Source organism: Macaca nemestrina, chromosome 10, assembly GCF_043159975.1.
Source record: "Macaca nemestrina isolate mMacNem1 chromosome 10, mMacNem.hap1, whole genome shotgun sequence".
Classification (NCBI taxonomy): domain Eukaryota; kingdom Metazoa; phylum Chordata; class Mammalia; order Primates; family Cercopithecidae; genus Macaca; species Macaca nemestrina.
Genome location: NC_092134.1, coordinates 22970605 through 22998049, shown reverse-complemented (window position 1 = coordinate 22998049; position 27445 = coordinate 22970605). Strand labels below are relative to the sequence as shown.

At 42.0% G+C, this 27445-nt stretch overlaps 1 protein-coding gene across 3 annotated transcripts in view; it reads left to right on the top strand.

Annotated features, from left to right (window-relative positions):
• The window catches only part of LOC105493427 (ATPase sarcoplasmic/endoplasmic reticulum Ca2+ transporting 2), a 70576-nt gene that overhangs the window by 15152 nt on the left and 27979 nt on the right, over positions 1–27445 (top strand). For all 3 annotated transcript variants that reach the window (XR_003020869.2, XM_011761046.3, XM_011761045.3), the window contains exons 5-6: positions 1225–1363; positions 26877–26957. Coding sequence is in view for 2 of the 3 variants with exons in the window: in XM_011761046.3 (XP_011759348.1) it covers positions 1225–1363; positions 26877–26957 (220 nt within the window). In the remaining variant the exon portion in view is untranslated. The remainder of the gene's footprint in view (positions 1–1224; positions 1364–26876; positions 26958–27445) is intronic.

Genomic DNA, 27445 nt, shown 5'->3' with positions numbered 1-27445 from the left:
GGTCTGGAACTCTTGGGCTCAAGCGATCCTCTTACCTCTGCCTTTCAAAAGTGCTGGGATTACAGGCATGAGCTACTGTGCTCAGCTCATAATTTAAGCATATGCAAAATACAGTGCTCATGGGATATTTGTTTAACCTTGAGCAGTCCAGTTAAATTCTGCCCAACATGATCTTGAAGAGTAAGAATGTCTGATTTGAGATTGATTGAATTTCCCAAATTTAAGGTTTTTTAATACTTTTTCAGGGGTATATACGTCAAAACCGAGGTACACGTGTTACCAGCTTTCATCTTTGTGTCGTTTGATTTTCTTTAGGCTGGTTTGATTCTACAACTTCCATTTTGAAATCGGGAAGAAAATTACGGTGACTACTAATGGTTGATAGTTCATATATGATGTCATGAGAAATATATAACTTGTGACTGGCAGTGCTCTGATGAGAGTTCAGCCATTCATTGGTCTTTACAACTGGAGGGATAGTTCTTAGAATTTGTGAGAGAGATTCATCACTCATAGCATTTACTGTGTGCCCAAACACAATCTAAGCATGTTACATATGACTTCTTATCCTCACAAACCTTGAGGTAGGAGCTGTTAGTGTTGTCATTTTATAGAAAGTAAACTTGTGTGTTGTGTAACCTCTATACAGTAATGTAACTGCTAAGAGCCTGTATTTAACCCAGGCAGCTTAGCTTAGAGTTGGGTGGTTTTTTGTTTTTTGTTTTTTTTTGTTTTTGACAGAGTCTTGCTCTGTTGCCCAGGCTGGAGTGCAGTGGTAGGATCTCGTCTCACTGCAGCCTCTGCCTCTCGGATTCAAGCGATTCTTCTGCCTCAGCCTCCCGAGCCCAGACTGTTAGGCTGTACTGCTTCTCATGAGACAGAATTCATTTTAAATGGCAGGGGGATTTGGCTAAAGGTGAAAGCTGTGTTTTACAGTCTTAGGGACAGCAGAGTCTATAATTGCTTTCCTTCGTTGTTTTATCCCCTTACCTTAATTGAGTGTACTTACGTTTTGTTTTTAATACAAAATAATAAGTGTCCTTGTGTCTGTTGCCGTAGATGTGAATTGTTTAGTGCAAATGTTACTAGTGGGCTTCTTTTTTTTTTTTACTTTTTTTTAAAAATTTTTTTAAAAGATGAGACCTCTAAAATTTTATTCCTTGGGTTAGAAATAATTGCAGTGTCAGGCAGGTCTTTACTACTATTCTGTTTTCTTTTATACAGGAAAGAAATGCTGAAAATGCCATTGAAGCCCTTAAGGAATATGAGCCTGAAATGGGCAAAGTGTATCGACAGGACAGAAAGAGTGTACAGCGGATTAAAGCTAAAGACATAGTTCCTGGTGATATTGTAGAAATTGCTGGTGAGTTGAGTTGGTCATTTTTCTTTTATTCTAGATTGTATTTCCGAATGTAGTCTTTTTCTCAAGGCTCATAATTATATTTAAAATAATTGTTTTCATGTATCAATTAACACATTTTAGTGCCATTCATACAAATCCTGCATTCTCTAAAATTATTTTGAAGTGTTTTAGCACCTCCCTTCCTGTCATTGATAAGGCTTTTGGTTTTTATTTTTAAACAAGGTATTTTGAATTCTACTTGTTTAAATACATTGTAGAACATAAGTGCTAGAGAGGTAAAACCTAATGTTGATTTGACAATTAATTATAGTGAGCAATTTGTTAGAATACTGGCTAATGACGACACTGTTTTTCCTATTTTGGTTCTTGGCACAAATGTTAAGTCATACCTACAACTATCTAATTGAGTTCATGGTCAAGGGTAATTTCTAGACTCTTAAAGCTATGCTTGGCCCAGCGTGGTAGCTCACGCCTGTAATCCCAGCACTTTGGGTTGCCGAGGCAGGCAGATCACGAGGTCAATAGATTGAGACTACCCTGGCCAACGTGAAACCCCGTCTGTACTAAAAATGCAAAAATTAGTTGGGCATGGTGGCGCATGCTTGTAGTCCCAACCACTTGTGAGGCTGCGGCAGGAAGAATCGCTTGAACCCGAAAGGCAGAGGTTGCAGTGAGCCGAGATTGCGTCACTGCACTCCAGCTTGATGACAGAGTGAGACTCCATCTCAAAAAAAAAAAAAAGATATGCTTAAAAATACTTATGTGTTACCCTGAGCCAGGAGTCTCTGCCTGAATTCCAGAGATCAGCTTCAAAGAGTCCATGAATTCACTGTGAGTCCAGAACTCTCCACAGACCTCCAAGGGGTCAGTATCCTCACTGCTCTAGATTAGTGCTGTTGTTTTTTTATTTTATTTTATTTTTTTGAGATGGGAGTCTCTCTCTGTTACCCAGGCTGGAGTGCAGTGGCATGATCTCAACACACTGCAACCTCTACCTCCCAAGCTCAAGCAATCCTCCCACTTTGCCCCCCAAATAGCTGGGACCACAGGTGCATGCCACCACACTCAGCTAATTTTTATATTTTTTGTAGAGGGGGGGTTTTGCCATGTTGCTCAGGCTAGTCTCAAACTCCTGAGCTCAAGTGATCCTGCCTTGGTGTCCCAAAGTGCTGGGATTACAGGTGTGCCCAGCAGTCATATTTCTGACAGTCCAAAATCACAACACCCCTGGGACCAACCAGAGTAGTCTAGGTGGGTTGCTCGTTTTGGCTGTTTCACTTAGAGAGTCATTACATACTATTATTCAGATTATCTGGCTTTTCATACCTTTCTGAGTTAAGTATACTATTTACTTTGTTGCTATTTGTGAATTATCTCATAGTAATGCTTTTATACTGACTTGGGAAGGGTGTGCTTTGTCTTTTATTGTCTTACTCATTTTAATGAAAAGAATTCAAAGAGCTGCATCCCTTAACCCATGCTCTACAACTTTGGCCTCTGAAAGGAAATTGCCTTGTCATATTCTCTCATCCAGAAATTTTTGTTGTTCTTCCAGAATAAAAGGATAGTGTTACATATATGCCAGTAAATAGATTATTTGGGACTGTGTAGTATTTGTGTGTAAATGGTGTGTGTAAATGATTTAACACCTTCCTTAAGTATAGTGTTAAGAAAAGTACAACTCAGAATGAAGTGTCTTGGCTATTGGATTTTTTAAAACTTCCTGTTTTGACTGGGCGCGGTGGCTCACACCTGTAATCCCAGCACTTTGGGAGGCTGAGGCAGGTGGATCATGAGGTCAGGAGATCAAAACCATCCTGGCAAAAGTGGTGAAACCCCATCTCTACTAAAAATACAGAAATCAGCTGGGCGTGGTGGCTCCCGCCTATAGTCCCAGCTACTCGGGAGGCTGAGGAGGAGAATTGCTTAAACCCAGGAGGCAGAGGTTGCAGTGAGCTGATATCGCACCATTTCATTTCAGCCTGGGCGACAGAGCCAGACTCCATCTCAAAGCACAAAATTTTCTGTTTTGACACAAATGTTAACATTTTATCACAGGTGTATTATTCTTTCACTCTGTGTACACACATTTTCGTATGAACTGTTGGAGGGTATATTGCAGACATGATGCCCTTTACTCCTAAATAACATTTGTTTTATAACATCAAGGATGTTCTCTTATATAACCTCAGTATGATTATCAGAATTAGGAAATTGATACAATAGTATGTAAGATCTTATTCAGAATTTACCAGTTGTCACTTTTTTTGATGAGGGGAAGACAGGGTCTCACTCTGTCACCCAGGCTGGAGTGCAGTGGCACCATCACAGCTCACTGCAGCGTTGACCTCCTGGGCTCAAGTGATTCTACCACCTCATCCTCCTGAATAACAGATCACAGGCACGAGCCACCACGCACCTGGCTAAGATTTGTATTTTTTTGTAGAGACGGGTCTTGCCATGTTGCCCAGGCTGGTATCTCAAACTCCTGGGCTCAGGCAGTCCTGCCTCAGCCTCCCAAAGTGCTGGGATTACAGGCGTGAGCCCACTGCGCCTGGCCCACATTTTTTTTTAATAACAAAAAAATATTTGAGTTAGGGAATTCTGATAGTGATGAAGAAAATAGGTTAGAATGGGGAAGGCTGGAGATACAGGGAGGCTATTTTAGTAGTCTAGACAAGAGATAATGAGGACAGTAACATTAAGAATAATGAAGGAAAGATTTTTGAGTTCATGAATAGTGGCTCTTAAGCAGGAGTGCACATCAGAATCATCTGGGGGCACTCTTTAAAAAAGTTTTTGTCAGGTCTCAACCTAGAATATTAACTCTGAATCTCCACTGGGTACAGAATTCTGATCATGAGTAGTTCAAAAAGTAAGCCTCTGACTTAGTTACAAAGCAGCAGATTTTTTTGTTTTGTTTTGAGATGGAGTTTTGCTCTCGTTGCCCAGGCTGGAGTGCAGTGGCACCATCACGGCTCTTTGCAGCATTGACCTCCTGGGCTCAAGTGATTCTCCCACCTCAGTCTCCTGAATAACTGGGATCACAGGCATGAGCCACCACACACCTGGCTAAGTTTTGTATTTTTTTGTAGAGATGGGTCTTGCCATGTTACTCATGCTGGTCTCTCAAACTCCTGGGCTCAGGCAGTCCTGCCTTAGCCTCCCAAGTAGCTGGGATTACAGGCATGCGCCACTATGCCCAGCTAATTTTGTATTTTTAGTAAATACGGGGTTTCTCCATGTTGATCAGGCTGGTCTCTAACACCTGACCTCAGGTGGTCTGCCTGCCTCAGCCTCCCAAAGTGCTGGGATTACAGGAGTGAGCCACCACGCCCTGCCTAAAGCAGTTCCTTTCTCCCTCCCTCCTTCCCTTCCTTCCCTCCACTTCCTCCCCTCCTTTTCCTCCTCTCCCTCCCCTCCCTCTTTCTGTCCTCCCTGTTTTCTTTCTTTCTGTCTCTCTCTCTCTCTCTTTTTTTTTTTTTTTTTTGAGACGGAGTCTCGCTCTGTCGCCCAGGCTGAAGTGCTGTGGCCGGATCTCAGCTCACTGCAAGCTCCGCCTCCCGGGTTCCCGCCATTCTCCTGCCTCAGCCTCCCGAGTAGCTGGGACTACAGGCGCCCGCCACCTCGCCCGGCTAGTTTTTTGTATTTTTTAGTAGAGACGGGGTTTCACCGTGTTAGCCAGGATGGTCTCGATCTCCTGACCTCGTGATCTGCCCGTCTCGGCCTCCCAAAGTGCTGGGATTACAGGCTTGAGCCACCGCGCCCGGCCTTTTTTTTTTTTTTTTTAACTTGGAAACAGGAGCTTGCTCTCTTGTCCAGGCTAGAGTGGAGTAGTGTGATCACTGCAACCTCAAACTCCTTGGTTTCAGGGGTCCTCCTGCCTCAGCCTCCTGAGTGGCTGGTAATACAGACACATGACACCATGCCCAGCGTTTTTTTGAGACGGAGTCTCGCACTGTTGCCCAGGCTGGAGTACAGTGGCACCATCTTGGCTCACTGCAAGCTCTGCCTCCCAGATTTATGCCATTCTCCTACCTCAGCCTCTCAAGTAGCTGGAACTACAGGTGCCCACCACCACGCCCAGCTAATATTTTGTATTTTTAGTAGAGATGGGGTTTCACCGTGTCAGCCAGGATGGTCTCGATCTCCTGACCTTGTGATCCTCCTGCCTCGGCCTCCCAAAGTGCTGGGATTACAGGTGTGAGCCACTGTGCCTGGCTCAAAACAACAAATTTTGATAACTGAATAGATAGGAGAGTATGTAAATCAAAGATACTGACAAGATTTCTAGTTTACGTGACTGGGTGTGATGGTACTCTACTACCTGTAGAAGGAAACATTGGAAAGGAGATTGTTTTTCCACAAATATATGTGGTGGGGGAGGTTGTAGATGACATCACCTAAATATGTGTATGAGATTCTGTTTGATTTTATGCTTACCATTTCTTCAGCTGCTTCTTGTTTAATTTTTTTTAAAAAATAGAGACAGGGTCTATCTATGTTGCTTAGACTGTTCTCAAACTCCTGGCCTCAAGTGATCCTCCTGCCTTGGCCTCCCAGAGTTCTGGGATTTATAGGTGTGAGCCACTACGCTTTGCCTTGTTGGGCTATTTTAGTGTGTTGAGTCTACTTGAAGACTTAGAGAAATTACCACCAAAGCTATTATCCTCAGTTAGCATCAGTAGATGGCAATGGTAGACAGCTTCAGAGGAAACCATAACCGTGATACCTCAAAGCACCATCCTTTTTGAAGAAACAAACAAAAGCCAACTTCTCTTCAATTGGTGACTTTGATTTCTCTGTATCTCTGAATCCTGGTTCTTGCCAGTCCTTCCCGTCTCTTGTAAGACACTCTAACCTAGTTAACTGAGAAACTTGGAAGTCATCTTGATGTTTTTCCCCCCTCTCTTATCCTGTGATTTGTCCGTAAGACCACTGATTCTGTCTCCAGAACACACCCAAGTTCGTGAACTCTGTTTCCTCAGTCAGCACACTAGTCTAGCCATCATCTCACACCGCAGCTGTCATCATCTCCTAACTAGGCTCTGGCTTCCTTTGTTGTCTTCCTCCAGTCCATTCTCCACACAAGTGCCAGAGTGGTTTCTTAAAGGTTGTGTTATTTATTCATCTGCTGAAAAACCCTTAAGGGACTTTCCCATTGCACTTAAAATACAAAATTCTCTGACCTGATAAACTTTCATTGTGTGTGTGTACCTCCTGCTTTCTTCTATGATTTCATCTTATGTTGCTCCTTCATGCTGCAAACATCCAGGCCTTTTTTGCAGTTTTCAGTACCACCAAAGCCACATTTTTTTTTTGGAAGGTTAGGCAAATTTTTTAGAATTTATTAATAAATTTGCTATGTGCACAGATCTCATAGTGGTGAAGCTTTGGTTATTACCCTGACCTATCTCGCTTTTCACACGGAAATTTCATTCTGTATATTGTAGTATAGTTTTGTTGTTGCATTTGATAGTTTAGAAAGGTCAAATAATGTTTGATCTGTAGTGTATGTGACTTAAGATTTTCAGTCTAATGGGATTTTTCCTTATTTATATTGTGGTAAAATATACATATTATAAAATTAGCCATTTTAACCATTTTTAAGCATGTAGTTCTGTGGCATTAAGTACATTCACATTGTTTTGGGACTGTCACCATCCAGAACTTTTATCTTCCCTAACTGAAATGTACCTCTTAAACGCTAACTTCCTGTTACCCTCTTCCCTGGCCGCTGGCAACCATTCCCTGTATTTGAATATTCAAAAGACAATGAATTTAATATTCAAAAAAACCCTGAGTTTAAATCCCTTAGGTGAATATACTACTACTACCAAGCGGAGTACAAATTTAAATCCATTTTCCTTTCACCTGTTTCTGAATCCTTCAGGGATAGTGCTGATTCTGGTAGTTATTTACCACTTTTTTTGCCCCAGCTCTTCCCCCACAATATGGTAATTGTTTAAAAGCATATACATTGCTTGGATGTTGGGCTCTTTTTCTTTAATTATTATTATTATTATTATTATTTTTGAGACAGGGTCTCACTCTGCTGTGCAGGCTGGAATGCAGTGGCATGATCTCAGCTCACTGCAACCTCTGCCTCCCTGTTCAAGTGATTCTTGTGCCTCAGCCTCCCAAGTAGCTGGGCTCACAGGTGTGCACCACCACACCCAGCTAATTTTTGTAGTTGTAGTAGAGATGGGATTTTGCTATATTGGCTAGGCTGGTCTCAAACTCATGGCCTCAAGTGACCCACCCATCTCGGCCTCCCAAAGTGCTGGGGTTACAGGCATGAGCCACCATGCCTGATCTACTATTATTTTAGTTAAGCCCAGCTATGTGAGACATTGGGCTCCTAAGTGCTGCTTGCTTGCTTCTTAAATTGTGACCTTTCTAACAGGAATGCAAAACAGACATCTAGGTTTAGAATACATGTGGACATTTTATTAAATACTGTCATTATACTACTAGGCAGTGAGCACCTTAAGGACAGAACTGTCATATTAACAGTTGTAATGTTATCGTAAGTTCTCTATGAATGAAATTTGAAATCAGAAGTATATGATAGGTTCACCTAATGGAAACATAGTTGCTGTGCAGAAGAAACAGTTGAAGTGTATGTGTGTGTTCAATACGATTATTATTATATTATTATTATTGAGACAGAATCTTGTTATGTCACCCAGACTGGAGTGCAGTGGTGTGATCTCGGCTCACTGCAATCTGTGTACCTCCCAGGTTCAAGTGATTCTCCTGCCTCTGTCTCCCAAGTAGCTGGGATTACAGGCGTGGGCCATTACGCCTGGCTTGCTTGCTTGCTTGTTTTGTTTGTTTGTTTGAGATGAGTCTTGCTCTGTCACCAGGCTGGAGTGCAGGGCATGATCTTGGCTCACTGCAACCTCCAACTCCTGATTCAAGCGATTCTCCTGCCTCAGCCTCCTGAGTAGCTGGGATTACAGGCATGTACCACCTCACCCAGCTAATTTTTGTATTTTTTAGTAGAGCCAGGGTTTCACCATGTTGGGCAGGATGGTCTCAAACTCTTGACCTTGTGATCCATCCTCCTCGGCCTCCCAAAGTGTTGGAATTACAGGCGTGAGCCACGGCTCCTGGCCATGCCTGGCTAATTTTTTTGTAATTTTAGTAGAGGCAGAGTTTCGCCATGTTGGCCAGGCAAGTCTTGAATTCCTGGCCTCAAGTGATCCACCTGCCTCAGCCTCCCAAAGTGCTGGTGTGAGCCACTGCACCTGGCCTTTAATGCAATTATTGAATGCCAGATTATTAGTATATTCAAGGTCTGTGTGGTCTTCATTATCATCTTAATTCCAGAACATTTTCATCACCCTCAAAAAAACTCATACCCATCAGCAGTTGTTGCCCTGTTTTCCTCCCACCAGTTCCTGACAACCACAGTTTATTATCTGTTTGGTGGATTACTATCTGTTTTTCTGGATATTGCATATAAATGGAATCAGTCTTTGTGACTGGCTTTCTCTTAGCATAGTGTTATATTTCGTTCATGAATATAGCATGTATTTCATTCCTTATTGCTGAATAATGTTTATTAGTTGATGGAACTAATTTTAAAATGCAAGAATTTATTTCTAGACTGTCTGTTCTTACTCCATTGGTCTCTGTCTTTAGGTCAGTACCATGTGTCTTGATAGCAAGTCTTTGGATCCATGAGCATAGGGATGTCTTTCCTTTTTTTTTTTTTTTTTTTTTTAAGGTCTGTCATTTCTTTCAACACTAGTTGTCAGTGTACAAGTCTTGTGCTTCTTTTGTTAAGTTTATTAAGTATTGCATTGGTTTTTTGGGGGAAAATATTTGTAATTGGAATAATTTTTTGTAACTTGAAATTGGCCTATTGGTGGTATTTATTTTTAATTAAAATTTTTAGATTCAAGGTACATGTGCAGGTTTGTTACGTGGATATAAAGTGTGATGCTGAGGTTTGGACTTCTGCTGATTCTGTCATCCAGATGATGAATATAGTATTTCACAGATAGTTTTTTAGCCCTTGCCCCTCTTTTCCTCCTACTTTTTGGAGTGCCCAGTGTTTATTGTTACCATCTTAATGACCATGCGTACCCAGTGTTTAGCTCCCACTTACAAGTGAGAACATACGGTATTTGGTTTTCTGTTTCTGGGTTAACTCACTTAAGATAATGGCCTCTGACTGCATCCATTTCGCTGGAAAGGACATGATTTCATTCTTTTGCATGACTGTGTAGCATCCCATGGTGTATATATACCACATTTATTTTTGAGATAGGGTCTCACTCTGTCGCCCAGGCTGGAGTGCAGTGGTGTGATCTCAGCTCAGTGCAACCTCCCACCTCAGCCTCCTTGTAGGTGGAACTACAGGTGCCCACCACACCCTACTAATTTTTGTGTTTTTCATAGAGGCAAGATCTCACCATGTTGCCCAGGCTGGTCTCGAATTCCTGGGCTCAAGTGATTTACCCGCCTCGGCCTCCGAAAGTGCTGAAATTATGGGTGTGAGCCACCACGCCTGGCCACAATTTCTTTTTCTTGGGATATATACCCAGTAATGGGATTGCTGGGTTGAATGGTCATTCTGTTTTTAGTTTATTGAGAAATCTCCAAACTCCTTTCCACGGGGGCTGAGCTAGTTTACATTCTTGCCAGCAGTGTATAAGTATTCTCCCCCCCTTGTTTTTTCTTCTTGTTTTCTTTTCCTTTTTTTTTTTTTTTTGAGGCAGGGTCTCAGTCTGTTGACCAGGCTGGAACGCAGTGGCATGATTATAGCTCATTGCAGCCATGGCTTTCCAGGCTCTAGTGACCCTCCCACCTGAGCCTTCCAAGTTAACTGGGACTGTAGGCACACACCACTATGATGGGCTAATTTTTAATTTTTTTCGTAGAGATGAGGTCTTACTATGTTGCCCTGGCTAGTCTTGAATTCCTGGGCTCCAGTGATCCTCCCACCTCAGCTTCCCAAAGTGCTGGGATTACAAGCGTGAGCCACCGTGCCTAGCAGTAATAGTCACTCTGACTGGTTTGAGATGCTATCTTATTGTGGTTTTGATTTGCATCTCTCTACTAGTGATGTTGAGCATTTTTTCGTATGTTTGTTGACTACTCGATTGTTGTCTTTTGAGAAGTGTCTTTTCATACCCTTTGCCCAGTTTTCAACAGTGATATTTGGGTTTTTTTTTTGTGGATTTAAGTTCCTTATAGATTCTGGATATTAGTCCTTTGTTGAGTGCATAGTTTGCAATTATTTACTCCCATTCTGTAGATGGTCAGTTTAATCTGTTGATAGATTTCTTCTGCTGTGCAGAAACTCTTTTGTTTAACTAGGTCCCAATTGTCAAGTTATTTGTTGCATTTGCTTTTGAGGCTTAGTCATAAATTCTTTGCTTAGGGCAGTGTTGAGAAGAGTATTTCCTAGGTTTTCTTCTAGAATATTTACAGTTTGTGGCCTTACATTTAAGTCTTTAATCTTCCTTGAGTTAGGAATTCTTTTTTCAGTTTTTCAATTTCATTTTCAGATTGTTCTTTGCTAGCATGTAGCAATACAGTTGTTTTTTATGTACTGATCTTACACTTTGCAATCTTGCTGAACTCATTCGTTTTAATAGTTTTTATGGGTTCCTTAAGATTTTCTGAATACAAGATCATGCATTTGCAAATGAAAATGTTTTTACTTCTTTCCAGTCTGGATGCCCTTTATTCCTTGCCTAATTGCCCTGCTTAGAATCTCCAGTACAACGTTGAAGTACCAAGAGCAGACATCCTTGTCTTATCGTAGGGGGGAAGCGTCCAGTCCTTCACCATGAAGTATGACATAGGTGTGGGTCTCATACGTGGGTGCCCTTTATCATGTTGAGGAAGCCTTGTTACAGTTGTAATATTTATTTATTTATTTTTTGAGACGGAGTTTCACTCTTGTTGCCCAGGCTGGAGTGCAATGGCACGATCTCGGCTCACTGCAACCTCCGCCTCCCAGGTTCAAGTGATTCTCCTGCCTCAGCCTCCCTAGTAGCTGGGATTATAGGCATGTGCCACCATGCCTGGCCAATTTTGTATTTTTAGTAAAGACAGGGTTTCTCCATATCGGTCAGGCTGGTCTCGAACCCCTGACCTCAGGTGATCCACCCACCTCGGCCTCCGAAAGTGCTAGGATTATAGGTGTGAGTCACTGCGCCCGGCCCAGTTGTAATATTTAGGTTGTCAGTATGCTCTGGTGACCTTTTGTGGTGTTTGTAAACTTATATCCAAATTAGACATGATAGTTGGCTGGGTTACTAGGACCAGCCAGGTCATTGAATTGGGTAAGATGTAATTCTAAGGCATTTACAACTAGTGTGTGGAACATTTTGGAAAAGCTTACTGTGACTATGTAACCTGGGCCAGATAAATAGGTATTTATTTTATGAAGACTATACATGTTGAGCCTTTTAAACTTCTATCTCTTTTAGAATTAGTAATCAAATTGACCATGCAATCTAGCATTTAGCCTGATAATTCAGTTTTGTGAAAACTATAGAGTGAACTTCAATTCTGAATTTTTTCTTGTCAGTCGAAGTTATTATTTGCGTAGCCTGAAAGATTAAATGGCATAAATTGTGCTTTTAGACCTGGTAACTTTTATATTTTCATTTACATTATGAAATTGGATGTGAAGGGGGTCTTTCAGATGTGTTGGAAAACTGGAGAAAGTTGTAAACTAATTTGAAGCTGAAAATAAAAAAGTACTGACTTAACTATTTTTATATTTGCAGAAAGGAACAGACCTTTTTGTAGTCACTGTTTGGAATGTAAGGGTCATCTCCTGACTTTAAAATTTCTTTGTCAGCTTTTGGAAGATATCTGGTAGGATGGTTCTGGCTGAATTTTTCAAAGACTAAGCTGGAATAGATGGTTTTTTGAGGGAGATACGGAAAGAGTTAAGGAAACTAATTTTTTTTTTTTTTTTTTTTTGAGACGGAATCTCACTCTGTTGCCCAGGCAGGAGTGCAAGGGCGTGACCGATTAGCTCACTGCAACCTCCATCTCCTGGGTTCAAGCGATTCTCCTTCCTCAGCCTCCCTAGTAGCTGGGATTGCAAGCACCCACCACCACACCCAGCTAATTTTATGTATTTAGTAGAGACAGGGTTTCACCACGTTGGCCAGGCTGGTCTCTAACTCCTGGCCTCAAGTGATTCGCCCGCCTCAGCCTCCCAAAGTGCTGGAATTACAGGCATGAGCCACCGTGCCTAACCGGGAAACTAAATTTTAGGTGTTGCTATACCAGTTAATCATTCCAAAGAGAAATCGGGTAAGCATACATAGCAAATGCTAACATGAATCTTAAGTATCTAGAACACAAGAGCCAAATGAAATTGATACGGCAGATAAAAACATGGAGAAAATAACCCACACACAGGCTGGGCTCAGTGGCTCACACTTGTAATCTCAGCACTTTTGCGGGAGGCCAAGGCATGTAGATCACTTGAGTCCAGGAGTTCGAGACCAGCCTGGGCAACATGGTAAAATCCCATCCCTACAAAAAATACAAAAATTTGCTAGATGTGGTGGTGCACACCGGTAGTCCCAACTACTCGGGAAGCTGAGGCCGGAGGATCACCGGAGCCCAGGAGGTCGAGGCTGCGGCAGTGAGCTGAAATTAAGCCACTGCACTCCAGCATGGGCAACAGAGTGAGACCCTGACTCAAAAAAAAAAAGAGAGAGAAAATGACCCACATGTTCACGTCTTATGAAGCCACAGTAATTCTGCGTTATCTTAAGGCCTAGAAAATATTTCTCTGGATGGATGGAAACCAAAAGTACATAATCTTGTGAGAAATGCACATCGTTTTTAAGCTTTCTGTATTGTCTGCTGACATTATGAAAGTGAATCAAGCTATAATAGCCTAAGTCGTTTCTGTTTTCTTTTTCCCTTTTTTTTTTTTTTTTTTAAGTAGAGACGGGATTTTACCATGTTGGCCAGGCTGGTCTCGAACTCCTGACCTCAAGTGATCTGCCTCCCTTGGCGTCCCAAAGTGCTGGGATTACAGGCATGAGCCACTGTGCCCGGCCATGGTTTTATGGGGTGTGTTTTTGAGACAAGGTCTCCCTGTATTACCCAGGCTAGTCTTAAACTCCTGGCTCAAGGGATCCTCTTGCCTCGGCCTCCCAAAGTGCTGGGATTACAGGCATGAGCCACCATTCCTGGCCAGAAGTCTTAGTTTTAGAATTTTGGGGCTTCTAGTATATGCCCCAGGGGTTATTTATTAACTTCTCAAGAACACTGTTTTCAGGGTTGTTTAAAACAAACTTTACGTATCTTGGTAACCCAGAGTTGATGAATAGCACTAGGAAATAATATCCTCAGATGACTTCTGTCTTGTAGTATATACTCTGGAGCGAATCATCTTGTAAGATTATGTAAGTAGTGGAAGTAACACGATCTTAACATAAAATTGCATTTGCTTAGCACTTGTACAGAAATTGGTAATTTTATTTCCTAAAATGAAGACTTAATAGCCAACAGTGGTGCCAGCAATTTCAAGATTTACTTGGGAATAAAAATAATAATTCTTAAACTTGACAGCAATTTAAAGGAAGGAAAGTTTCACTTCAGACAGTCAACATGTAGTACTGAGATTTAGTAGCAAGTATAAACTGCATTTGAGACAGTTGAGTAAAAGGCAGAGTTGTGAAATAGATGACTGGATTCATATAAGAACCTGGATTATGATCCTAGTTCTGCATGACATTGGACTATGTACATTAACCTCTGCAGAATTAGTTAATTGGAGTAATGTTTTAAGGAGCTTTCTTGCTCTAAAAGTGTGATTTAGATAGTATGTGGACTTTTTTTTCGCTTTTAGAAACCTGTTGGGATTGAAATTGATTGGCTTTAAACATTTAGCAAACATTAAATGCTCTTTAACACAAAATAGAGTATGCTGTAGAGCAGAGGAGTTGGCATACTATCTTTGTGGGTTGGTTGGTTTTTAGTTTGTTTATAGACACGAGATCTCACTGTGTCACTGAGTCTGGTCTTGAACTCCTGGCCTCAAGTGATCCTCCTGCCTTAGCCTGTAATCCCAGGACTTTGGCAGGCCAAGGCCGGTGGATCACGAGGTCAGGAGTTCAAGACCAGCCTGGCCAAGATGGTGAAACTCCCGTCTCTACTAAAAATACAAAAATTAGCCGGGTGCAGTGGCAGGCGCCCGTAATCCTAGCTACTTGGGAGGCTGAGGCAGGAGAATTGCTTGAACCCAGAGGGCGGAGGTTACAGTGAGCCGAGATCACACCACTGCACTCCAACCTGGGCGACAGAGTGAGACTTCATCTCCAAAAAAAAATGCTGGGATTATAGGTGTGAGCTATAGCATCCAGCCAATATTTTGGGTTTTTTGGGCCACAACAATCTCTGTACCAAAGTCTTTTGTAAAACATGAAAATGAGATTTTTTTTTTTTTAAGGGGGTGTTGGCTGGGTGCAGTGGCTTATCCCTGCAATCCTAGCATTTTGGGAGGCCGTGGCAGGAGGATCACTTGAGCCCAGGAGTTTGAGACCAGCCTGGGCAACATACTGAGACCTTGTCTCTACAAAAAAGTTTTAAAAACTTGCATAGTGAGGCTGGGCGCCATGGCTCGCGCCAGCACTTTGGGAGGCTGAGGCAGGAGGTTCACCTGAGCTCAGGAGTTTGAGACCAGCTTGGGCAACATGGAAAGACCCCATCTCTTAAAAAATAAAAAATGAAAATTTGCTGGGCATGGTGGCGCACTCCTGTAGTCCCCTCTTCTCGGAAGGCTGAGGTGAGAGGATCACTTGAGCCTGGGAGGTCAAGGCTGCAGTGAGCTAAGATTGTGCCAGTACACTCCAGCCTGGGTGACAGAATGAGACCCTGTCTCAAAAAAAATAAAAATAAAAATAAAAATTAGCAAGATGTGGTAGTGTGTACCTGTAGTCTAGCTACTCAGGAGGCCGAGGTAGAGGAAGATGGCTTGAGTCCAGGAGGCTGCAGTGAGCCGTGATCATCCCACTGCACTCCAGCCTGGGTGACAGAGTAAAACCCTGTCCCCCAAAAAAAGGGTGGGGGGTGGGGAGCCTTAAGATCTCACACACTGCTTAGATCAGTGTTTCTCTAACTTCATGTGTGTAGGAATTACCTGGGGATTTTGTTAAAATGTATGTTTTGATTGGTTCAATCTGAAATGTGGCCTGCTTATTCTGCATTTCTAACACGCTCCCAGGTCAATAATTAGAGTAGCAAAGCTCTAGAGCAGATCTTAATCATTTCTAGATCACAGTCCCTTTGAGAATTAATGAAATTTATGGACTTTCTTCCCCAAAAACATATATTGAAAATCTTATGTGCAACTTCAGGAGGTTCATTTGTCCTCCTCCTTAGAAAGTCCACCTCAGGATTCTAGCTATTTGGTTTTAAAAACTGAAGTACAGGCCGAGCGTGGTCGCTCATGCCTGTAGTCCCAGCACTTTAGGAGGCCAAGGCGGGCAGATCACTTGAGCCCAGGAGTTCGAGACCAGCCCGGCCAACATGGTGAAATCCCGTCTTCACTAAAAATACAAAAATTACCCGGGTGTGGTGGTGGGTGCCTGTAATCCCAGCTACTTGGGTGGCTGAGGCACAAGAATCGCTTGAACTCAGGAGATGGAAGCTGCAGTGAGCCAGGATTGCACGACTGCATTCCAGGACAGAGCGAGACTGTTTCAAAAGAAAAAAAAAAAAAAGAAATTGTTTCAGTTGTTCTGTAGATCCTGGAAGCCATACCTGTGTTTCCAAAGCCAGAGTATAACTTACTAGTCTAGAAAATGGATAAGCAGAAGAGCAAAATAGTCTAAAACAAAAATCAGCATAGATGAATTAGAAGCAGAGAGTTTTTGAGTTTGAGAGCTCCTGAGCACTGTCAGAATAGCTAAGACATTAAGAACTGTGAGAAATGAGAGATCTCAACCATCAGACCATGATAGGCCAGTTGATCTTGAAGCCTGACCTGGTTTTCATGGGGCTGGCATTTCCTTCCTGATTTCCTGTAATCACCTACTCTCCACTCCGCATGATTCAGTGGTAGTCACAGTACCAGGAAGTGCCAACCTTTTCATTCTTGCTACTGAGATGAAGATTTTGGACAAAGGAGAAGAAACCATGTGGTTTGGGAACCACCTTTCCTTTTTTTTTTTTTTTTTTTGAGACGGAATCGCTTTGTTACCCAGGCTGGAGTGCAGTGGCGTGATCTCGGCTCACTGCAAGTTCCGCCTCCTGGGTTCACGCCATTCTCCTGCCTCAGCCTCCCGAGTAGCTGGGACTACAGGTGCCCGCCACAATGCCCGGCTAATTTTTTGTATATTTTAGTAGAGACGGGGTTTCACCATGTTAGCCAGGATGGTCTCGATCTCCTGACCTCATGAACCGCCTGCCTCCGCCTCCCAGAGTGGTGAGATTACAGGAGTGAGCCACCGTGGCCGGCCATGGGAACCACCTTTCCTAAGCATTAACACTAGATGGCCAGATTTAACTATGACCAACTTTTATATTAAAAGATAATGGAACTTTTTTTTTTTTTTTTGAGACAGAGACTCTTGTCACCCAGGCTGGAGTGCAGTGGCACAATCTCAGACCACTGGAACCTCCACCTCCTGGGTTCAAGTGATTCTCCTGCCTCAGCTTTCTCATTAGCTGGGATTATAGGTGTGCACCACCCCACCTGGCTATTTTGTATTTTTTTAAATAGAGATGGGGGTTCACCATGTTGGCCAGGCTGGTCTCAAACTCCTGACCTCAAGTGATCCACCCACCCTCAGCCTCCCAAAGCGTTGGGGTTACAGGCATGAAAAACAAAGGGCTTGGTGGCCAGGTGCAGTGGCTTACACCTTGTAACCTCAGCACTTTGGGAGGCCGAGGCGGGCAGATCACCTGAGGTTGGGAGTTGGAGACTGGCCTGGCCAACATGGAGAAACCCTGTCTCTACTAAAAATACAAAATTAACTGGGCGTGGTGGTGCGTGCCTGTAATCCCAACTACTCGGGAGGCTGAGGCAGGAGAATTTGCTTGAACCCAGGAGGCAGAGGTTGTGGTGAGCCGCTATCGTGCCATTGCACTCCAGCCTGGGCAGCAAGAGTGAAACTCTGTCTCAAAAAAAAAAAGGTAAAACAAAGGGCTTGGCATTACCAGTGCCAGAAAAATACAAGATTGAGAGAATGGGGAAATAGGAGGGACATAAACTTGGTGGGAGTATGTATTTGTATGCAAAAGTAAAAGATATGGGCAAAGATGTTAATCCTGTAACACTGTAAAAGGAAATGTTAGAAATAACTAGATAGCCATAAAAATGGAGGGTGATTCATTTAGTTCATGGTATGGGTGTGAAATACTGTGACCTTGAAGAGGTACCTTTTAGTGCCTCATTTTCCTCATCTATAAACAGGGAGGGAGTAAAGATAATAGAGCCTTCCTTAGAGTTGTGAAGATTGAATTAGTAACCTATGAAGCTCTTCCAGCAGTACCTGATCTAGAAATAATAGTCTCAAAATTTCACTGCTTATTATTACTATACAGCCACTTTTTAAAATGAGACAAGTGTGTATAAATATAAAGGGTCTGATATTGTTGTTTTTTGTTTTTTGTTTTTTGTTTTTTTTTTTGAGACAGAGTCTTGCTCTGTGCCCCAGGCTGGAGTGCAGTGGCGCGATCTCGGCTCACTGCTCTCCGCCCCCCGGGTTCACTCCATTCTCCTGCCTCAGCCTCCCGAGTAGCTGGGACTACAGGCGCCTGCCACCTCGCCCGGCTAATTTTCTTGTATTTTTAGTAGAGACGGGATTTCACCGTGTTAGCCAGGATGGTCTCGATCTCCTGACCTCGTGATCCGCCCGTCTCGGCCTCCCAAAGTGCTGGGATTACAGGCTTGAGCCACCGCGCCCGGCCCTGATATTGTTTTAAGGACATTTTAGTAAATGTTACACATAAAGAGATGTTCAGAAGATATACTGTTAACTATATATATATTTGTTGAAAGAAGGGAAGAGGAATGGTGTTTGACCTTTTAAGTGCACATTTTTCTTTCGTGATAAAAATCTCGGTTGGTAGGTAGGCGGGAGTACTCTAACATTGCTTAGTGCATGGTTGCCTCTGCAACATCTAATGAATTGGTTACCTTTCTACCCCTTATAACTCTAGTAACTGGAAACTTGCTTGCTTAATGACCAATGTCATTTTTTTAGTCAGTTCATTATAAAATACTCCTTATGAGCTAAAGTATATTTTGTCTGTTTTATATGTTAGCTTTTTAATTTGGGACCACATAGAAATCTTATTTATTACCAGTTTAGATCTGGAGGGGAGCTTATGAAACCTTATTTTAGGGGATGAGAAGACTAAAACTCAGAGTTTGTAACTTATCCAGGAGCATGTGGCAGTTTGTGGCAGTCCTAGGACTGTCAAATGTTAGCAGTATGTTGTATCCTAAAATTTTTATTTTTGGCCGGGTGCAGTGGCTCACGCCTGTAATCCCAGCACCCTGGGAGGCCGAGGCAGGCAGATCACTTGAGATTGGGAGTTTGAGACCAGCCTGGCCAATGTGGTGAGACCCCATCTCTACTAAAAATACAAAAATTAGCCAGCCACATTGGCGCATGCCTGTAGTCCCAGGTACTTGGGAGGGAGGCAGGAGAATTCCTTGAACCCGGGAGGCAGGGGTTGCAGTGAGCCGAGATCTTGCCACTGCATTCCAGCCTGGGCGACAGAGTGAGACTTCATCTCAAACAAACAAAATTAGCTGGGTGTGGGGGTGAGCACCTGTAATCCCAGCTTACTCGCGAGGCTGAGGCAGGAAAATCACTTGAACCTGGGAGGTGGAGGTTACAGCCAGCCAAGACCATGCCACTGCACTTCAGCCTAGGCAGCAAAGCTAGTCTCCATCTCAAAAAGTAAAATAAAATAAAATGTTTATTTCCAAGTTAGTCTTAGCGTTTGTTTCAAACCCTTTATCATCTTGGTAGTTCTCTTTGGTACCCAGATTGAATGCAGTTATGTAAATGGAGTCTGGTTGTCATTCTAGACATTTTTTGTCTTCTGACAGTCTATGGAAACTTCTTTGGCAGCCTTAATTACTCTACCAGCTAAAAATCACAGTCTTTCTCGAGTGTTCTTCCCATCCCCCCATTCCTAAATTTCTAGACTTTTCCTGGCATGGATTATTTTGGTTTTAGTCTAACTGTAGAATTTAAACAACTACCATTATTGAACCTCATTTAGCTTAACCAAAGCTGTTATCTCTTTGGACCCTAATTTTTTATTGTTTCTAGCTTTGTGATGTTCTTCAACTTGGTAATTAGAAGTCTTTTGATACATGTATACTAAAGAAAATATGTGTACCAAGTACTTTATTCACTGACAAATATTTTATTCGACACCCACTGTGTGCCAGGTATAGTGGTAGGGCTAGGAAATCAGTAGTGTCTGAGTGACTCTGCCTTTATGGAGCTTTTGGTTTTAGTGGGGAAGATTCATGAAAACCAAGTGAGTGTAAGGAAAGGACAGGATGCTCTGTGGGCACACAGTGAGGGATGCCAGCCTAATCTGGGAGTTAGAGGAAAGCCTTACTATTTATGGGAGAAGGAAGGGTATGTGAAGGCCCAGAAACAAGTTAGGGGAACTGAAGAGCATAGTGTGTGATGCTCAGAGGGAGGTGAGAGGGTGAGAGGCAAACAGCACTTGGGTCGTGGAGGCTGTTATAAGCCCGGGTTGGGATGCCAAAGAAGCTGTTGAAAGATTTTAGAACAGGAGGAGATCACATTTGCCATTTTAAAGACAGTACTGTCTAAGAAACAGATTGGAAGCAAACCATAGCAGTATACGTATACTATGGTATTGTGTAATGTTCCTTCCCTGTTCACCGTGAGGCCTGGAAGTAGTTTAAAGTAGTCAAGTAGAGCTTCTCAAATGAAGAATTTCATTCAGTCTGCTAAACTACAAAATTTATGACTCAAATTGGAAACACAGTGAAAATGTTTGAGTCACAAATGTTTAAGTAGTTTAGGATAATTCTGTTATGGCTTGCTTTTCCTAGGAGCCATTTAGATTCAAAAACAATAGTGGTATTTAGAAGGTAATTTCTGGTCTTACATAGTGTTTTTCTTATAAAAGATTTTAATAACTCTGGTATTTGCCACAATAAATTAGGTTTTTTTAAATGCATAATACAATTGGTTAGTAAAAAGAATTTTTAAAAAAAATAATGCTGGTTTTTGGTTTGTTTGTGTTTTTTTGAGATGGAGTCTCACAGTGTCACCCAGGCTGGAGTGCAGTGGCGCAATCTCAGCTCACTGCAACCTCAGCCTCCCGAGTAGCTACAATTATAGGCGCCAGCCACCATGCCAGGCTAATTTTTATATTTTTAGTGGAGACAGAGTTTCACCATGTTGGCCAGGCTGGTCTCAAACTTCTGACCTCAAGTGCTTCGTCCCCCTTGGCCTCCCAAAGTACTGGGATTACAGGCATGAGCCACCATGCCCGGCCTGAATAATGCTAGTTTTAACCATCAGTATTTATATTTGACATAAGTGGTACACAAAATGTTTAAGTATCATGGCTTATAAACACTTCTTGTAAGGTTAAAAGAACGCTTGCATTGAGTTCTAAAATGTGGCAAACTGATAATTTAATGAACTCTTACTTGCACCCTTGGTAACCCAACTTCAAGTATACTGTGAGGATTTTGTTCAGATTGGAAATCTTTATTGTAATAGCAAATTAAAGAGCTGTGGATTTTCAAGAGCTGAATTTGAAAGGTGTCAGGTGTTAAATGGAAGGTAATTCAGAGTTTATTCTTTTATTATACCTGCCTCCATCCAAAGAGTCAGAGAAAAACTTTTGAAAGAAAAAATTGCGGAGCATCCCTTTGGCAAGAGTGAGAATTTTCCACTACCACTTGCCCTAAGGGCATTGACATGCCTCACTGGGGAAATGTTACAGGATGTGATCATCGGAACAGCCTTGCCTGCTCTTCATGTACAAAATCCTTTGTCTGAAATTCACAGAAGCCTCTCCAGACAAAGGGAGATTGTTGTGTCTTCACTTTAAAAGTATTCAGTGGACCTTTACTTTCATGGATCTTTTAACTCTAAGAGAACCTATTTTCCTAATAGAGTCAACCCTAAATTGACTCTAATAAATCAACAAAAGGAATATAACAGTCACACAGCAAGTTAAACAAAGGTTTTCATTAATTGAGCTTCCTTAGAGAAGGCTCCTTTTACTTCCTAGCCTGAGTTCATGTGCATAAAATGAAGAGGACATTGATTGGTCAAGATGATGTGATGGTCCTTCTAGCTAAGAAAATACTAGAATATGGCAGGTTGGTTGGTTGGTTTTTGAGATGGAGTCCTCCACCCAGGCTGGAGTACAGTGGCACAACTTTGGCTCACTGCAACTTTCGCCTCGGGGCTCAAGCGATTCTCCTGCTTCAGCCTCCCACATAGCTGGGATTGCAGGCACCCACCACCACGCCTGGCTAATTTTTGTATTTTTAGTAGAGACAGGGTTTCACCATGTTGGCCAAGCTGGTCTCGAACCCCTGACCTCAGGTGATCTGCCTGTTTCAGCTTCCCAAAGTGCTGGGATTACAGGCGTGAGCCACCGCGCCCAGTCTATGGCAGGTTTTTAAAACCGGTTTGGATTTACATTTCTTCAGTATCTTTCTACAAAGATCAGTTTCTAATAGAAGCCAATTAAACATAGAAACTCTAAGGTAGCACATTTCCCAAGTGTTGGGAGGCTTTGAAGCTTTTTAGCTTCGAGTTGGTGTGCCTGGTAGATGAGAAACAGCAAACAGAAAAGTGGTTCATAGGATCCATGACCCTAGTTACTACATTTTTCTGTTGTATTAATTTTTCTAGTATATTTGTAGAACTTTTTTAAAAATATGGATTCTTAATTTTAAAATTAGCCTGGTGCAGTGGCACATACCAGTAGTCCTAGCTACTTGGGAGGCTGAGGTGGGAAGATCACTTGAGCCCAGGAGTTCAAGGCTGCAGTTCACCGTGATCACGTCAGTGCACTCCAGCCTGGGTGACAGAGTGAGACCCTGTCTGTAAGAATAAAAAATGAAAAAAAAAAATGTGGATTCCTAGACCCCACTCCAAATGCATTTAATCATACTCTTAAAGAATTTGTAAAAGACCCCCAGAAAACTCTTCTTGTTGTTTCTAAATATTTAATTGCCACTTAATTAGAATGGAAGTTGTAAGATGGAAACATTCACAACAGCTGTGGTCAGTATTTAAAGGCTTCCCAGGCATTTGACATTTGTTCCTCTGGCATTTGTTCCTCTAGCATTGGCATTTAAGATGTTCCTCAGTATTTGGCCAACAGTTAAATGTGTATCAATACAATTTCTGCACAGCAAAGAAAGACCTTTCATATATTTTAGTAGACCCTTAGGGAAAGAGTACATGTTGGTTTCCTTATAATGCCAGTATAAATATAATTTTTCATATACATAATATATAGTATATATTAATACTGAATATAATTTTTTTATTTATTTTGAGATGGAGTCTCACTCTGTCGCCCAGGCTGGAGTGCAGTGGCGCGATCTCAGCTCAATGTAAGCTCTGCCTCCCGGGTTCACACCATTCTCCTGCCTCAGCCTCCCAAGTAGCTGGGACTACAGGTGCCCGCCACCACGCCCGGCTAATTTTTTTGTATTTTTAGTAGAGACGTGGTTTCACACTGTTAGCCAGGATGGTCTCGATCTCCTGACTTCGTGATCCACCTGCCCCGGGCTCCCAAAGTGCTGGGATTACAGGCTTGAGCCACCATGTCAGGCCTTACTGTATATGATAAATATATACTACACATACTGTATATTTATACTATACAACCAATAGGTAAGACCTATAGTCCTGTACTACCTGTTGGTCCTGTAGGTGTAACTATTAGTGTTAGGTAGGACCAATACTAAATATATATATAATAGTATATATGTACTATATTGTTAGATAACGATTGGATATCCCTAATCTGAAAAGCTTAAAGATCAGAAACTTTTTGAGCACCAACATATGATGCTCAAGGGAAATGCTTATTGGAGCATATCAGATTTTGGGCTTTTTGTTTAGAGATGTTCAATAGTAAGAATATAAATCAAACACTCCAAATTTCAATTTTAAAATTCTGGTTGCAAGCATTTTGGGTAAGGGATACTCAACCTGTAATATGTTGGCAGTGTTATCCGGGAAATTTAACCTTGGTATTTCTTACCTGAAAAATACATTTTCTATTTATTTCAAATCCTCTGAGCTTCCGCTGAAACACAGCAAAATACATGCCAAAACATTGCTTTTGCATCCTTTTGTAGGTTGTACTCAATTTAAATATTAGATTTGTTGGTCTTTTAAAATTTGTCAAGTATATGAGAGTATGAGCTAGGGTTTATATATTGAATTGTTTAAATCTGTGTTTATCAGTTACAGTGCAGAAATAAAATAGTGTTTATAGATTGACGACCACTATCTCACATTGGACAGAAGTCTTCTGCTACTCCATAGGATCATGACATTGACATAAATCAGATCCTCAGACACCAAATGAACATTTGGAAATAAATTTTCCATTTAGGGTCATAATATTCATCATTGTACTTGTCCTCTTTTTGAAACGTTTGAGGGCATGTAAGATCAGGTTAATCAAGACGGGCAGAAATAGTGCAGTATAGGGCGTGTTAGCTGTTAAAGACCACTAAAGTTTAGAATATAGTTACTTTGTTGTCGTAAATTATCTGTTAGATGTACTCTCTTCAGTGTAGTTAGAGCAGAATTATATTAAAATGAAAGGTTCTCATTGATTCAGTCTGAATATTGCTGTTCATTGCATAAGCATTTCCAGCAGGAATTTCACCTTAGCTTATGTGTCCCTGCAGTCAAATGCAAGGGTGATCTTTGCCTCTTGAGATTATATATTGACAAACTGTGCCACCTTGTGACCACATTGCTTATTTAGGCTATAGGGTTGTTTCTATGCACTCAAATTTAAAAAATAAATCATATTCTCCCAGAATTTAAGCTCCGAAGTGGAGAAAAATCAGAACTAATTTGAAGGTTTAAGAAGTTCAAGGCCGGGCGCGGTGGCTCAAGCCTGTAATCCCAGCACTTTGGGAGGCCGAGGCGGGTGGATCACGAGGTCAGGAGATCGAGACTATCCTGGCTAACATGGTGAAACCCCGTCTCTACTAAAAATACAAAAAACTAGCCGGGCGTGGTGGCGGGCGCCTGTAGTCTCAGCTACTTGGGAGGCTGAGGCGGGAGAATGGCGTGAACCCGGGAGGCGGAGGCGGAGTTTGCAGTGAGCCGAGATCACGCCACTGCACTCCAGCCTGGGAGACACAGCGAGACTCCGTCTCAAAAAAAAAAAAAAAAAAAAAGAAGAAGAAGAAGTTCAATGTTGGCCGGGTGTGGTGGCTCACACCTGTAATCTCAGCACTTTGGGGGGCCAAGGTGGGTGGATTGCCTGAGGTCAGGAGTTTGAGACCAGCCTGGCTAATGTAGTAAAACCCTGTCTCTACTGAAAATACAAAAATTAGGCCAGGTGTGGTGGCACACGCCTGTAGTCCCAGCTACTCAGGAGGATGAGGCAAGGGAATTGCTTGAACCCGGGAGGTGGAGGTTGCAGTGAGCCGAGATCATGCCACTGCACTCCAGCCTGGGCGACAGAGCAAGACTGTCTCTGAAAAGAAAATAAAAAATAAGAAGTTCAATGTTTACTTCTTGGACAGGAGTGTTATTTTGCCATTTTGTATATGACTGGTAACATGCAATTCAGTATGGAGAGTGAGTCTGAAAAATGATTTGACTTAAAAATGCCATCTGCAAGTATGGGAGAATTTGCTTATCTAATTTGTAGCTGCCCTTGCATAAGACTTAGAAAACCACATTAATTATCTTTCAGAAAATCACAGACAGCTGTTTTGTTGTTATTGTTGTTTTGAGACAAAGTCTCGCTCTGTCTCCAAAGCTAGAATGCAGTGGTGTGAACTCGGCTCACTGCAACCGTCTGAGTAGCTGAGACTACAGGCACACCACCACTCCTCCCGGCTAATTTTTTATATTTTTAGTAGAGATGGGTTCTTGCCATGTTGGCCAGGCTGGTCTCGAACTCCTGGCCTTAAGTGATCCTCCTGCCTCAGCCTCCCAAAGTGTTGGGATTAGTGGACAGCTGTTTTATGTCCCAGCTGCTTCGTGTGATTGTGCACTCATTAAGCAATATTTGAATACCAGCAGAGGGCTGGGCACTATTCTCAAGGTGCATGGCTTTATCTGTTACTTGGGCTATGTTGTGGCATTTCACTTGATACACATCAAGGAAAGGGGCTGAGATTTGGGCCCTTTTAGAGCTATTAAAGGAACTTGTTGGCCTAGGAAAGAAGACTCAGTTGACTTAAAGATCTTCAGGTTATGCAAGAGGTTTATTATTCATTTAATTGATATTTCTTTTTCTTTTTTTTCTTTCTTTTTTTTTTTTTTTAATGAGACGGAGTCTCACTTTGTCGCCCAGGCTGGAGTGCAGTGGTGCGATCTCAGCTCACTGCAAGCTCTGCCTCCCGGGTTCACGCCATTCTCCTGCCTCAGCCTCCCATTAATTGATATTTCAAAAGGTATCAAAGGATATATGCCCCAGCTGCCCAGTGTTACTAGTTTGCTACACCTTCCCAGAGGTGTTTCTTTATACCTTTGGAAGTTGTCATTTTAGTATGATTAATTACGTGTTATACGAGCATATCAAAGGGTTTGAAACAGTGAAAGAGCTAAGACTAACTTGGAAATAAACATTTTATTTTATATTGCTTTTTGAGATGGAGAGTAGCTTTGTTGCCCAGGTGATGTGTATCTGTAGTCCTGCTTGGGAAGCTGAAGTGGGAGGTCAAGGGTGCGGTGAGCTGCGATTGCCCCACTGATCTCTACATCCTGGGTGACAGAGCAAGACCCTGTCTTTTAAAAAAAAAAAAAAAAAAAGTGTTAGTGTATAGTTTGATTTTGCATTTGCTATGTGTTTCGTTGAGTATCTTTTTTAAAGGGGGCCATTTGCTTCCTGTTCGCAATAATTTAGCCTTTTTGATGGAATGAATCATGGCATACACAACTTTATTCTCTTTGCTGTGCCTTGTATATATGTAGTAAACCTAAGAAAATATGTCACTTCTTATTGCTAACTAGGAAAGTATTCTTTAAAGTGAAAGCTTAAAGGCCTCTCTGAAGATACAGAGCAAAACTTGTTAGAATAATGTATGTAGTTAGGTTTCCTTAAGCCTCATTCTCTTCCTTCCTAATTCAAATCTTGAATCCATCTAAAGCTTTTTATTACCCCAAGAAAGGCTGATCACATTGCTTGCTTTAACAGAATTTTATGTATTTGTATTATATGCAGATCATTTATTATCTTTAAAAATTGATTTGGAGACAAATTCATCTTTAGATAACATAGTTGTAAAAGTTGCTCATTTCAGCTGCCTTTTTTTTCTCCTAATTAGTTGGTGACAAAGTTCCTGCTGATATAAGGTTAACTTCCATCAAATCTACCACACTAAGAGTTGACCAGTCGATTCTCACAGGTAAATATGATGTATTAGGTCATTGAATTTCTGAAGACCTTCTCATGTCCCATGCCAGTAGAGTTGGCTCTTGCCTCACTGTCCCTTTATAGTATCCCATCTTAATCCTCTCTAAGATACTTATTTTGTCTCGCTCCGTTGCCCAGGCTGGAGTGCAGTGGCGTGATTGCGGCTCACTGCAACCTCCACCTCTCAGGTTCAGGATGTTCTCCAGTCTCAGCCTTCTGAGTAGCTGGAACTACAGGCTCCTGCCACCATGCCCAGCTAATTTTTGTATTTTTAGTAGAGACAGGGTTTCACCTTGTTGGTCAGGCTAGTCTTGAACTCCTGACCTCAGGTGATCCACCTGCCTCAGCCTTCCAAAGTGCTGGGATTTCAGGTGTGAACCACTGCACCTGGCTGCCAATATGGTTTTAAAGGCATGATTTAAAAACAAAATAAAATGGCTGGGCACGGTGGCTTACGCTTGTAATTCCAACACTTTGGGA